General features: G+C 38.9%; 1 protein-coding gene across 10 annotated transcripts in view; it reads left to right on the top strand.

Moving 5' to 3' along the window:
• The window catches only part of sipa1l2 (signal induced proliferation associated 1 like 2), a 682609-nt gene that overhangs the window by 253415 nt on the left and 413732 nt on the right, over positions 1–15462 (top strand). For all 10 annotated transcript variants that reach the window (XM_072559738.1, XM_072559717.1, XM_072559727.1 and 7 more), the window contains one exon: positions 7845–8033. In XM_072559738.1, coding sequence (XP_072415839.1) covers positions 7845–8033 — 189 coding nt within the window. The remainder of the gene's footprint in view (positions 1–7844; positions 8034–15462) is intronic.

The raw sequence follows: 15462 nt of genomic DNA, 5'->3' as shown, positions 1-15462 counted from the left end.
AAACAATGTGATGGAGGGATTTCACCATCTCTGAAAACATTTGTGCTTATGTGCTAGTAATTTGCATTTTTGAATATCCTGCATTCTATTGGTGATGCCTCATTCTGAAAGTACACCCAGTTATAGATAGACATAGAGGTGTACAGCACGGAAACATACCCTTCAGTCCAACTCATCCTTACTGACTTAATGCCAGCATTTGGCCATATTCCTCGAAAGGAATGAATTTCTTCCTATTCCTATACCCATCCAGATGCCTTTTAAATACAAATGTTGTATTTGTACCAGCCTCCACCACTTCCTCTGGCAGCTTCTTCCATACATTGCACCACCATCTGCATGAAAAGGGTGCCCCTCGGGTCCTTTTTAAATCTTTCTCCCGTCACCATTAAACCTATGCCTTCTAGTTTTGGATTCCCTCACCCCAGGGAAAAAACCTTGTCAATTCATCCTATCCGTGCCCCCCATGATTTTATAAACCTCTATAAAGTCACCCCTCAGCCTCTGGCGTTCTGTGGAAAATAGCCCCAGTCTATTCAGTGTCTCCCCTTAGCTCAAACCCTCTATAACCCTGGCAACATCTTTGTAAATCCTTTCTGAACCTTTTCAAGTTGCACAACATTCTTTCTATAGCAGGGAGACCAGAATGGCACGCAGTACTCCAAAAGTGGCCTAAACAATATCTGGTACAGTCACAACTTAGACGGCACGGTGGCTCTATTGTTAGCACTGCTACCTCCCGGGTTCGATTCCGGTCTCGGGCGACTGTCAGTGTGGAGTTTGCATATTCTCCTCATGTCTGCGTGGGTTTCCACTGGGTGTTCTGATTTCCTCCCACATTCCAAAAGTTGTGCAGGTCAGGTAAATTGGCTATGCTTAATTGCCAATGGTGTCTGGTGCATTAGTCAGGGGTAATAGTAGGGAAATGAGTCTAGGTGGGTTACACTTTGGAGGGTTGGTGTGGACTTGTTGGGCCAAAGGGCCTGTTTCCACACAGTAGGGAATCAAGTCTGATAATCTAAAAGAAAAATGACTTCCCAATTCCTTTACTCAATGTACTGATCAATAAAGGAAAGCATACCAAACGCTGCCTTCACTATCCTATCTACCTGTGACTTCACTTTGAAGAAACTATGAATCTGCACTCAAGGTCTCTTTGTTCATCAACACTCCCCAGGACCTTACCATTAACTGTATAAGTCCTGCCCTGATTAGCCTTTCCAAAATGCAGCACTTCACATCTATCTAAACTAAATTCCGTCTGCCACTCCTTGGCCCATTAGCCCATCTGATCAAGATCCATTGTACTGTTAGGTAACCTCCTTCATTGTCCACTACACCACCAATTTTGGTGTCATCTGCAAATCTACTAACCATACCTCCTATATTCACATCCAGATCATTTACATCAATGATAAAATGCAGCAGACCTAGTGCTGATCCTTGTGGCACAGGCCTCCAGGTTGAAAAGCAATGCTCCACCACCACCTTCTGACATCTACTTTTGAGCCAGTTCTGCATCCAAAGGGCTAGTTCTCCCTGTATTCCATGTTAACGTTGCTAACCAGTCTATCATGAGGCACCTTGTTGATCGCCTTACTGAAGTCCATATAGATCACATCCACCGCTCTGCCCTCATCAATCCTCTTTGTTACTTCTTCAAAAATCCAAATCAAGTTAGTGAGACATGATTTCCCATGTACAAAGTCATATAGCGTCATAGAGATGTACAGCACAGAAACAGACCCTTTGGTCCAATTTGTCCATGCCACCCAGTCCCATTAATCCAGTCCCATTTGCCAGCACTTGGCCTATATCCCTCAACCTTCCTATTCATACACCCATCCCAATGCCTTTTAAATGCCAGCCGCCACCATTTACTCTGGCAGCTCATTCCATACGCCCATCACCTTCTGCATGGCATTTAGGTCCCTTTTAAATTTTTCCCTCCTCACCCTAAACCTATACCCTCCACTTCTGGATTCCCCCACCCAAGGGAAAAGGCTTGTTTATTTACCCGGTCCATGCCCCTCATGATTTTATAAGCCTCTGAAGTTCCATGTAATACAGCCCCAGCCTATTCAGCCTCTCCCTCTTGCTCAAACCCTCCAACCCTGGCAACATCCTTTTAAATCTTTTCTGAACCCTTTCGAGTTTCATAAAATCCTTTCTATTGGAGGGAGTGTTTTGATATACAGGAGGTAGCTTTATTTTATAACCAGTTTTGGAGTCCAGTTGTGTTGAAAAGGTGTGTGTTTTATTTTTCATGACATCCTGGAAAGTTTCCCAAAATCAGTTTGATGGTTGTTTGGAGATTTCATTTGATATTCTTTAAAATAGCTACCAATTTTATTATTCTGATTGTTCAAATGAATCAAATTTTGTACACATCGATGTTGTGGGATTGGACAGTTTTGCTTTTGGCCCATGCCTGTTTGCTTCTAATAGGCTGCGGTTAACTTTACTTTTGATCTCTAGCCAGATTCTAGATTGGCGTTGAATGCCCTTCTCATTTGGCTGTTCTATCTCATTACAGTGTCTTTGGACATTGTATGACTTTCAGCAGTGTGTAAAATGACACTGTCAAAAGGATCAACATGGTCATCTTAATTATCAAGAACAATCGTTTGATTGTCCCAGGTTAATTGTTCCAGTTTTAAAGCAAGCCTCCAGTTTCAGTTCTTCCAAGAAGCGTGCTTCCAGGTGACAACCACACTCTGTCATGTCTTGTTTGAAATATGCTCACTCTTCGGGACTATGGGCTACCTTTGACCATCTCATCATCATATCTGATGGCAAGAAAAGTATCTTGGTATTCAGGAATGTACAAATTGTGTTCCTAATCTTAAGTCGAAAAGTATGGTGCTGGAAAAACAGGTCAGGCAGCGTCCAAGGATCAGAAGAGTCGACATTTTGGGCATATGCCCTTCATCAGCAACCTTGAGACCAATCCCAGCTTGCTGCAGCTCCTTATAAATTAGAATTAGCACTGATGCATAACATGACTTACCTGGTTTTGACTCATTAATATTTTTACTGCCATACTGTAGATGCATTTTCTAGGAACTTGACTATTTCAAGCATTGTCCTCCTAAAGGTGGTATTACCTTTTCTTCATTGCCTCTGATTCCACAGAAGAATAGTATTTAAAGAAATTGAATTTGTACTTTCCTTCTTCCCTCGAGAGCAAAGATTGGTAGCCTTCCCTCTTGTTGGAAATGGTATTGCAAATCAAAATCCTGACTGGGGTTTGGATTTAGACCTTGTATTTAAGAACTTGTACTCCAACATCACGTTATGTTAGTGAACAAGGTTTGAATAGCTGTAGTATTGCAATTATTATTCAGTACTCAAGATGTCCTAAAGAAACCAGATAATTTGACTTAGCAATGCTTTTTCCTGCAATCAAAAGATTTTTAATTAACAAAATCGTTTTCTGCATGAATAATGACAACAAAATTTCTATTCAGCAATAATCTGCTGGTGCCATAAATTAGTCTTCTGGAGAAAGTATAAGGAGGCCAGCTTTTCCTGTTAAATTTCTCTCTGCTCTGCCTGCCCACCCCCCACCCCCAAAACCCCCTATTAATGTTGTCATCAAAGTGTAGGTTAGTGTTCTGATGCTCCAAACAAATGCCCTTAGGTTTTACTTCAGAACAACACTTTCTTGAAAGCTTGATGCCCTTGTACAAATAAACTGGATAGGGGGTTTACTCGCAACTCTCATTGCATATTTTACAAACTTGCTTTTGGAAGTTAGTCTACCTAAGCCTCTATCAAAGCAGAAGTGAGACACTGTGTGACCCTTCCTATATTAAATGTATGATACTGCAGATTAACAGTTCAAATAAATATTTTAATATATGCTAGATTTTGTTCATGCCAAATTGCTACCCTTGAAGTACATCAACATTGTAATTTAAAGGAAAAATATGAGATTAGATTATATTCTATGAATATACAGCTGTAAATTGCTTTGGTTAGTTTTTTTTTGAGGTGGCAGCAACTTCTATTAGTTAGATACAACAAAATATTGCAACTAATTCATCAACTTAAATTACATGATCTTAAATTATTTATTAAACATTACCAGTATGGTAGTCAGTGACAGTCACATTCCAGAGTTTGCAACTGAGCTGAGTTTAATCCAGTTTTGAAAAAGGATGGCCATCACCTTTTTCTGAATCTTCATTGTTGTGTTTGGTGATTGAAGAGTAAGACTAATCATATACAAATCAAATTGATGTGCTTTAAGACCAAGATTTTCTTTAGGGTCAAAATATAAATGGTTTCCCTTATTCATGGGACCACAATGCATAGCCATGTTTTACCAACGAAAGTGCAGGGAGAGATGTTTCTAAGATATTCTAGTCATTTCTTTGTCCTCATAGTCCTGGAGTTTCAATGACGAGTGTAAAATCCAATTGAACAAGCAAAGAGAAAAAAAATTGTAAACCCGAAATAGCGTGGTGCTGTGGGAGGGATGAGCTTACGATGGAAGTTTTCTTTCAGAGTTTATCAGAAGGAGGCATACATAATTGAGGTTCTGCTGTGCACACAATTGGCAATTCCAGCACAAATTGCATTCAAAATTGTACCCATTTTGAAAAGCGATTTTCTGTCCAAATTTTTGCTCCAGCTCATTTACATACTGCAGAAGACAGTCTGTTTTAAAGCACTTCAATCTGGCTCTGTTTTAAATTGTTTTAAAGAACATAGTTTGCTGCAAAAACATTACTTGGCATACTTGAATGTTGACTTCATAAAATCTGATTTATAAGACCACATGACCATTAAATATAGGAGCACAGTTAAGGTTTTTGGCCCATATGAGTCTGCTTCAACATTCGATTATGGCTGATATGTTTCTGAAACCTAATCTCCTGCTTTCTCCCGGTAACTCTTGATTCACACATTAATCGAGAGCCTGTCTAACTCTACCTTAAATACACTCAATGACTTGGTCTCTGCCCATTTCTGTAGTAATGGGTCCTTGGATTCACCATCCTCTGGCTGATTGGGTTTATCACAACAAACAAACTTTTAAATCCATATCAATAAACCACCTGTGAGTAATCTGAAATTAAATCAATGAAAATGTCATGATCTTTTTGTAAAAAGTCAAGATTGAGATAATAATAATCTGTAGCAGGCTTTTGGGGAAAAAGAACCTTTTAAAATGTATCTGTTTGTGTCCCTGTGCCAAAACATTTTAGCATAATTAGTGGAAATTCCCAGTCGCAATTAACTTGCTGTTTGGGCACAGCCAGTATTCTAACAACATTTACTTGTAGTGCAGTCTCTTTAAATCAATGCAAATGATAGTGAAAATTCTACGTGCTGAACAGATTTTTTATTCAAAATTCCACCATCTTGAGTGCTGGTTACATAAATTATGATCGAACTGCACTAGAGTGCATTCAAACAGAAATGCCACATCAAAAGTTTATTCTTAAGGATGTATGTTTTTATATATTGCACATCTCTGTATTTAGCAATGGCAAGTGAAAGATTCTCAAGTGTTCATTTTACATTTGGCAAGGTCAGCATTTTTGCTCATCTCTAATTATCACCGAGAAGGTTTGATGGTGAGTTGCCTTCCTGAATTGCTGCAGTCCCTGTGCTGTAGTAACAGTATTCACAGTATTATTGGGAGGGAGTTGTAGGGCATTGTCCGAATGATAGCGAAGGAATGATGATATATTTATTTGTTAGGATAGCGTTTGTTCTTCTATGCAGTGAAGATTGTGGGTTTAGAAGATGCTGTGAAGGAACCTTACCAATTTTCAGTAGTGCATCTTGTGGATGGCATACACTGCCACTGAGCACCAATAATAGAGGCAGTGCACTTGTAACGTAGAGGGTGGGAAACCAGTCAAGTGAAACACTGAATGGTGTTTAGCGTCTTGAATGCTATTGCATTCATTCAGTGAGTGGGGTATATTCATCATATTTTTAAATAGAGATCGCAGTTGGTCAGAGCCTCTATTTCTCACGCATTATGATGAGAGATGTTTGATCTAACAAAATCTGCTACTTTCATTGTTCTTTGTATTGTGAGACATATTTCCTCATTATAGCTTGGCTTCAAAACCCAAAAGATAAGGCTAGTATTAAAAAATGTTTATTTCCTGAATTGCAGCATTGTGTTTGTTATTAAGTACATTTAAAGATAACTTTTCAAAACTCTAGTTGCAGATATAAGCTAGACAACATATATTTCTGATAGCTTCTTCAATCTTGGGTTTTCTACATACTGATCCCTTCTTTGTCATAATATAGATCACAAAGTAAGATCTGTAATTATGATTTCAACTCTAATCAGAGTAATGGTGCAATGATTTCAGTTTTCTCATTGTCCCTGAATATCCTGCACTACTTCTTACTGACCTTTTATTGATTAAATATTTATGGAAGACTTTGGATACCCCTTTGGTTTAGATGCCAAACTTTTCATATTGTCTCTTTGCCGCCCTCTTTTTTTCTTCCCATCCGGCTGAACTTTCTGGAGTCAGTCTGGTTTTCACTTGCGTTATCAACCTTACATCTGTCATGTGGACAAAGTGAGGACTGCAGGTGCTGAAGGTCAGATTCGAAAAGTGTGGCACTGGAAAAGCGCGGTAGGTCAGGCAGCATCTGAGGAGCAGGAGAATTGACATTTTGGGCATAAGCCCTTCAGCAGAAATGCCACACTTCTCAACTAACATCTGTCATGTGCCACCTTTTTCTCTTTGATTTTATTCTTCACCTCTTTCATGAATCAGGAGCTCTGCCTTTGGTGCCTTTACCTCTGTGGGAAGGCAATTCCTCGGAATCAGAGCCATTTCCTCTTTAACTGCAATTAACTTTGCAGCTCTTGCCACATCATTCATAACACTCTGAAAATGACTCTTCTCTGATAAAATATTTTTATGGTAGTTTGCTCTGAACCTTTCTCCATAGTTTCTGTAAATCTTATGATATGTTAGTAACATGACCAGAAAATGCAACTCCAGTGTTTGCATATATTTGCTCACAACACCCAACTGTATGTCATCAACATTTCTATTGGAACTTGCATTGTTACTAATTTATAAGTCAACTCAGTCAACATCTCATACTACAGGCAAAATCTTCCCCCAAGTTTTGGAAATACTAAAACCACCATCTTTAATCCCTACTACAAACTGTTCCTTGGAACCAGTACCAATTTCCCCCCTCTAATTGAGCTCTATCCTAATTGCCATATGTTTAATTTCAAGAGAGCTTTCTTCTGTACCACCACTAAGACCACGTACTTCTTCCTTTCTTTAATAAATAGGCATTGTTTCTTTTAACTGAAGGGGAACAGTCATGAAAGGAGGAGCACAGCAGACATCAGAGAGACAAGGAGTCTGAATATGCGGCTGCAAAGAAATCACCAGCAACAGGGAGGCAGGGATGGGTAGGCACAGATGAAAGAAAATCCAGGAACATAAGAAATAGAAACCTTTAAAACAGCCTTTATGGTCAAGAAAATCAGGGTGATCTTCTACTTCAGCTATACTTTCCATGCTATCACTTGATTTGCTGAGCAACCAAAACTATAAATCTCAGACTTGAATATAATCAACAATTGAGGATCTCTGACTCTCTGCAAAGCAAATTCTAAAGGTTTTCAACCCTTAGATTGGGATAAATGACTTCATACAATCTTAAATAGCTGACCCCTTGTTCTGTCTCTCCAGGCTGAAGGTGCATCTTCCCAACATTTAACTTGTCAAGCTATTGCTGAATTTTGTATGCTTATATATTGATTGTATAATCACAAAAGGATGTAGTTCCCAACCTGAAACATTGTTTATTTTTCCCCCTTCTGTTTTTAGCTTTCCACTCTGAGAGGTGCTGTGCTAGAAGATGCTGTGCCATCTACAGCTCGACATGGCACAGCTCGAGGTTTGCCTATGAAGGAGGTACTGGAATATGTGATTCCTGAGGTGAATATCCAGTGCCTTAGGGTAGCTTCAAATTCTCCCAAAGTAATGGAACAGTTGCTGAAACTCGATGAACAAGGGGTAAGTTTTCAAACTGTAAAGTGAACCTGATTGGCTCAAGTCTGTCTTTTACTTAAAAAGAGAACAATCCGTGTTGAATTATTGCTGGAACAATGAGCAGATTGCAAACCTCTGAATGAGCAAGTGACAAGCAGATGGGGACAACGTCATTGAGCAATTAGTTAGCAGTAACACATGTTGAAAAGACTGAAATAAGCTTTTGTAAATGTTTACAACCATAATCTTTTCCAGTAATGCACAACTTCAAGCTCAGAACAAACATAGAAACCTCCAAATTTATTGAAAAAGTTAATAGGCCTGTAAAAAGTTTGGCTTTTACTTGTTTCAGGGCACTAATGTCTCAATTGTTTTCCGTATATTGCACTGAATGACATGTTTCTTTTGGAAATTTTGCCATTGTTTCATTATTATGTTTTACTACTTTATATGATTAGAGCAAGTATATTTTGTTTAATTATGTAAATTTGAAAGAGAATTCAAAAGAATCCAGCAGAAATAAGAGTTATCAAAAAAGCAAGAGGTTGTGTCGAATTGTATGATTGTTGAAGTTTGAAATGATCTTGTGAGGAAAGAAAGTTTAAACAACAATTACTCCTTATTTTTGTATTATTGTTTTTAATGTAGTGAATTATCCTAGTGCACTTCATAAAACAAAAGTAGATACCAAGCCAATGTGAAATGGAGGGTTAGAATGGTATTGGGAGGGGATTCAGAGTTTAGGGTAGAGGTAGTGGAAACAGTGATCAGCAACTTCTCTTTATCTGAATAAATGCAACATTTATAACAAGATGAATGAATTGATAGTACAAATAAGAATAAAGATATGATGGTCATTGTAGATATGTGGTTTCTAGGTGACTGAGATTGGCACCTGAATATTCAAGGGTTTTTCACATTTTTGAAGGCCAGGAAGAAAAGAAAAGGATGTAGTGAGTCACTCTCTTAATAAAAGATGAGATCAGTTCTATAGTGAGAAAAGATCTTGACTCAGAAGATTAAGATTGGATGAAGATGAGAGAATGGGTGGGAGTATTTAGGCCCCTAACAGGACCCACACATTAGGACTGCTCATAAATGCTGGCCTTTCTAGTCGTACTTGCATGCAAGGGGGAGTATACACAGCTTCTGATGTATTACATTTTCTGGATTGCCCCTTCCACATGTTTTGTGGTCTACCATAAAGACTGTTTGGTAAGACCAGAGTCAATCTCGTCTTCAGCTGGTTGCAGCAGTTTAATACGATAAATGTTTAGTGACTCTTGTTGGTATCTGTTTGGTTGTTTGTAGTGTACAGTAGCTTCAGACAAAGTAAAAAGGAGGGTGATCAATCCATAACTTGGAATACATGCATACTGAGTTTGTTAGATTTTAAAAATGTAGAATATTGACATCTTGAAATAGGAAAAAAAAAGTCTACTTATATATTCTGTTAATAAGTTTAAAACTGGTTGATGCCAAAGCAGTAGTAGATATGTCTACTTATTTATCTTCTATCTCCCTGAGAAATTCCATACAAACTGTTAAAGTTCCTTGTAAAGTAATCTCCGTGGAATAGACTCTTTCTAGAAAGCATTGGGAGACCTAAAAAGCCAATCCCTGAATGGATTTTTAAAAAATCAAAAGGGGTGAAGTTAAAAATCACTGTGGTTGTACCAGACTATAGAGCTGCTCTCTAATTATACAGAGATGATTGGTGGTGGTTTAATGTGAGGGTCACCATGCCTCAGGCAAGGGGAGATATTGAGAAGGACAGTCTTTCATGGTGCCCTCAGTTGGTACAAGAATTGAGCCCATACAAATGGTATAATACTGCATCACAACGAGCTAACCTGAGCTTGTCTTTTTTTTGTCACTTGACAGGAGGTAATAAAATAGATTATGTAATTTGTTCAAAAATTACACATTGGTTCCGAAAGGGTTAACCAAAAATGAAGAGCTATTGCCCTGTGGATTGAATTAGTGTTACCACAATAACAGCATTATATGCCAGCAATGACTGATTAACCTGTCTCCTCATATGATTAAGATATTGGGGAATTTCACAAGGAAGTAAAGTGTGTGATACATTCTGATGACAATTAGATTGTGAGAACAGGTTCAATTTTATCATTAAACTTTAGTAGTTGAGTAAAGACTACTATAGCATTTCATACCTGAAATATGCTCAAAAGGCAGTCAATTGTTCAACAGAGCATAATGAAAAGCTGAACTGTTCAAAGTCTGATAAATAATTCACAGCTGTCTATGCATTATAAGTATAGAGATTTATCTGCCTTGCATAATCCTTATCCTGTTCATTTGTTGAATTGCTGTATTCATACTGATTCATTTCAATCAGATACTTGGCTGACATGAATAGTTCACCAAATAGCACAACATCACATTTATCCGGTAAATAGGAAATTGGTTCGAAAAATAGTTGCGCTGTTGATTCATTTTAGCAGACTGAAAATTTTGTTGGTATTTAAGTCAGACATTTTGCATTCAGCTTAATTTGTGGAGTGTTTATAATTATTTTTAACAATGGAAAAATATTGTTAATTTTAAGTTGTTTTACAAAGCAATGTCATACTTTGGAAAATACTTAAGGCAGGGTTAGTACAATTCAATGCATCTGAATAATTATGGGATCTGGATGCTATAGTAGAGTTCATTACGCTTCATGGATTACTGTAACGTGGAACCATTGTTTGAAACCAGTCAGATTAACATTAGTTGAGGACCGCTCTTTAGGGTTTGACCTTCTTGAGAACATCTGTGTTCAGATTTGCTTTAACTCAGCTCCTTGTTTTCTCATGGCTGAACTGTCTGGTATTTCAAGTACCAGTGCTGTGACATCAGCTGTTGATGATTCCAAGTTGTTGGCTGCCACTGGCTCCACGTCTCTCATTAAAATCAGACTATCTTTCAATTGCTGCATATAAATTCCCTTGGGCCCAGCTGCAATCAGAGGGAAAATTGATCTACTCATCGTTTATTTGATGAAAAACTCATGATTGTCCATACCTTGGTGGTGAATACAGGCCAAGGCAATAAACAAAAATACCAAAGAAATCTTGGATGCTGGAAATCAGAAATAGAAACAGAAATTTGTGGAAACACCCAGCAGGACTGGCAGCATCTCTGGGGAGAATTAATATTTTGGGACGTTAGTTCTGCTTTCTCTCCAAAGATGCTGTCAGATCTGCTGAGTTTTTCCACAAATTCCTGTTTTTGTTTCCAAGGAGATAAACTTCATTTCAAAACCATCTTTCAGCTTTTTTGAAGCAAGCAAATTGACCTCCTGAGTAAAATGACTTATTGTAAAATTGAGCACCAACAAAAGTTGAAGATTTCTTTTTGAATCTCTTGTTCTTGTCACTGTAACTTGACAAATGGCATGTTGCTGTCTCTTCTTGTACAATGAACAGAATGGTTGTTGCCTATGATAGCAAATTATTTAATTCACGAAGTGAATGAATTCCACACGACATGGTTCCCTCTCAAAATTTTAAGACACCCAAGAATGGAAAGTAAATGTTGTGTGGTTGAAATCACCCACATCCCAAGAAAAAAAAGAAAGTACGTTTTTTAACTGTTTACTTTGTCTAATTTTATGGTATAATCAGTTCGTTTAGAGTCCTATCAGAGAGGGACATCTTGAGATGGGTGTTTCAGTGGTTCCTTATTTTTCCAATTGAGGTTGGAACAGGTAAGGTTTAAAACAAGACAGATCAGAGGAATGGTTGGATTGATGCCAAGCTTGGAGTAAAACACCAGTTAGTTGTAAGAGAAGAGAAATAATGAGAGATGCTAGAATTTTAGTTTCTGTGGAAAAGAATGACTGAGCTTGTTGACTCTTAATTTCAGTGTGATGAGGGTAAATGGAAGATAGTGAAGAATGATGAATTTATAACCAACAAGGAAGGAGACATCAAAACATGTGAATATTGTCATTGAGTAGGATCACTTATTGACAACAAAATTTCTTCTATTCAATCAAGCAGAAGAGAGCTGTGAAAGAGCCTTCATTGATGGGTTGGGGCAATACGAAGATCAGAGAAGTTTTGAAAGGCAAATGGGTGTCACGAAAGAGGGAATTGTTCTTCTTGGCTTTAGCTTTGCACTGTGTGAGATGTGTGTATTGTATTTGAGGTCAGAGGAAATGGCAAGGCCAAAAATATAACTGCCCCAATAAAACGGGTGAGAGTCAAGAAACCTCGCCCTCACACCACAAGAAGAATCTGGGAACAAGTTACTGCAGATGCTGGAATCTGTACTGAAAAAAAAATGCTGGAGATCGCAGTTGGTCAGACAGCGTCCTTGGAGAGTGAGCGTGCTAACATTTCAAGTCTTGATGACTCCTCATCGGAGACTGTGGTGAAGTGTCATCGAGACTCAAAACGTTAGCTTGCTGTCTGACCTGCTGTAATCGCCAGCATTTGTTGTTTTCAGAAGTATCTGGGATTGTGTACAATCATAAGACCCTAACAAATAGGTGTAATAGTAGACTACTTGGGCCTTCTCCATCATTTAATAAGATCATGGCTGATCTACTGTGGCCATAACTTCACTTGCTTCTTTGGCTCCCTTGCTCCTTAATTGCCTTGTCAAATCAAAAATTTTGCCTAATGTTGAATATATTTAATGACAGGAGTGAAAAAATGCCAACACCTCATAACCTCAGGAAAAAAAAATAAATGGGAGAGATGTTATTTTTAAACTATGCTACTTGTTCTAGATTCCCCACAAAGGAAACATCCTTCCACCATTCACCCTGTCAGGTCCCTTAAAAACTTTATATGACTCAACAAAATTTCCACTCATTCTTCTAAACTTCAATGGGTAGAGGTGAAATCTGCTCAACCTTTCTTTTTACAACAACCTCTTCATCCCAGTAATCGGTGTAATGAGCTGCCTTCTAATAAATGTATATGCAATTATATCCTCCTGTTATTAAAAGAGGTCAAAACTGTATATCAGGTTAGAAACCACACGCCACCAACTAGCTACCTTATGAAGGAGCAGCATTGCAAAAGCGTGTATTTTCAAAAAAGCATGTTGGACTATAACTTGGTGTCGTTTGATTTTCAACTTTGTCCACCCCAATCCAACACCAGCACTTCCACATCAGTGCAGTATACCAGATATGCTGTCACTATGGCTCTGCAGAAATGTAGTATCGCTTAACGAGTTTTATATTCCACTTTCCCTTGGAATCAGGGCCAAACTTTTCTCTGCTTCCCAATTGTTTTGTTGTACCTACTCGTTGACAATTTATGATTCATATAACTGAAGCTCTGGTCCCTCTGTATCACAAATAAATGCAGTGAATGATGGAGAAAGACAGCAGATCTGGCACCATCTGTGAAGGGAGAAACAGATTTAACATTTTGAGTCCAGTATGACTTCTTCAGATGTAATTCTGCATCTCTCACTCCTTTTAAAATAATATTCTTCCTGACAAAGTGGCTATACTCACATTTTCCCATTATATTCCAGCTGCCAAATGTTGCCCACTCTCCTAACCTACATCCAGATACACATTCGGTAACCTCTTCTCAGCTTTCTTTCCAAACTGCCTTTGTGTCATCAGCTACTTTAGCCACCCCACACTTGGTGTCCTTATCCACATTATTAATATTGATTCTAAATAGTTGAGGCCCAAACACTGCATTGTGGCACTCCACTACTTACAGTTTACCCAACTTGAAAATGTCCCATTTACCCTGATTCTCAGCTTGCTGTTAGCTTATCACACTCTAACTTTGCTGAAATTTTACCCTAATGCCATGAACTCTTAGATTGTACAATTATTTTTTGTGCAGACATCTTTATCGAATGCCTTTTGGAAATCCAAATACATAACAATTATTTAAATTTGTTTTGTTATGCGATGTACTGAATATCACTGACTCGGTCACATTAAGAAAGTAGTGGTCAGCTGCATCCTTGCACCGTTGCAGTCCATTGAGCGTAGGTACTCTCAAGGCCATTGGGAAGGGAGTTGTAGGATTTTCGACCAGTGACAATAATGTAGTTCCAAGCATTATACAAAAATCGCTTTATAAAAACAGCACTTAGTGTTGATGATGTGATGGCGTTACAGTAAACGTGTTTTAAAAGTTCGCATTTTTAAATACAGTGTCCCCAAATCATCAATCATGTTTACAGTGAATTTCCATTAATGAAACACGTGTTATAGCAGAACAATCCGAACTGCATTAAGAATTCTGTGATTGGCTGGAGTTAGTCTATCTTCTGTTTACTTTCAGCAATCGATCCCCTCCAACCCTGCTAAAGTTGCAAGCTTTCCATTAAACATGGGTATCTCTAGTATCTTAAGCATAACCATTGCTGATCAGAGTTCACCTGCTCCAAATACTTATGAGCTATGGAGCTTTGACACCTCTTTTCACTCTTCTCCCTCAGTCCTTTTCCTTTCTCTGCCCTTGAATCTCTCTCTCTCTCTCTCTCTCTCTCTCAATCACACTCTCTCTCTCTCTCAATCACACTCTCTCTCTCTCTCAATCACACTCTCTCTCTGCCAGCCTCTCTTTCTCTCTGTCAGCCTCTTTCTCTGTCAGCCTCTCTCTCCCTGTGTCAACATACCTCTCCCTCTATCTCTGTCTGTCAACCTCTCCCTCTATCTCTGTCTGTCAACCACTCTCTTTCTCTGTCAACCACTCTCTCTCTCTTTCTCTCTCTCTCTCTCTCTCTCTCTCTCGCTCTCGCTCTTGCTCTTGCTCTCTGTCAACCACACACACTCTCTGTCAATCTCACCCTCTGTCTGTCAATCTCTCCCTCTCTCTGTCAACCTCTTCCCCCTCTCTGTCTGTCCCTCAATCTCTCCCTCTGTCTGTCAATCTCTCCCTCTGTCTGTCAATCTCTCCCTCTGTCTGTCAATCTCTCCCTCTGTCTGTCAATCACGCTCTCTCTCTGTCAATCACTCTCTCTCTCTCTCTCTCTCTCTCTCTCTGTCAATCACGCTCTCTCTCTGTCAATCACGCTCTCTCTCTGTCAATCACTCTCTGTCAATCTCTCTCTCTCTCTCTCTCTCTCTCTCTCTCTCTCTCTCTCTGTCAATCACTCTCTCTCTGTGTCAATCACTGTCTCCCTTTCTGTGTCTCGCTCCCTTTCTGTCAATCACTCTCTCTGTCTATCATGCACTCTCTGTTTGTCATGCTCTCTCTCTCTCTGTCAATGTGTCTCTCTGTCTGTCTGTGTCAACCCACACTCTCTGTCAATCTGAGTCTCTGTCAATCACTCTCTCTCTGTCAATCTGAGTCTCTGTCAATCACTCTCTCTCTGTCAACCTGTCTCTATGTCAAACTCTCTCTCTCTGTCAACTACACTCACTGTCTGTCAATCACTCTTTTTCTGTCAATCTCTGTCAATCACTCTCTCTCTCTCTATGTCAAACTCTCTCTGTCTGTCATGCTCTCTCTCT

The sequence above is a fragment of the Chiloscyllium punctatum genome, chromosome 3 (assembly GCF_047496795.1).
Source record: "Chiloscyllium punctatum isolate Juve2018m chromosome 3, sChiPun1.3, whole genome shotgun sequence".
Lineage (NCBI taxonomy): Eukaryota > Metazoa > Chordata > Chondrichthyes > Orectolobiformes > Hemiscylliidae > Chiloscyllium > Chiloscyllium punctatum.
Note: the sequence above shows the minus strand (reverse complement) of the source record. Positions and strands in the feature narration are given on the sequence as shown.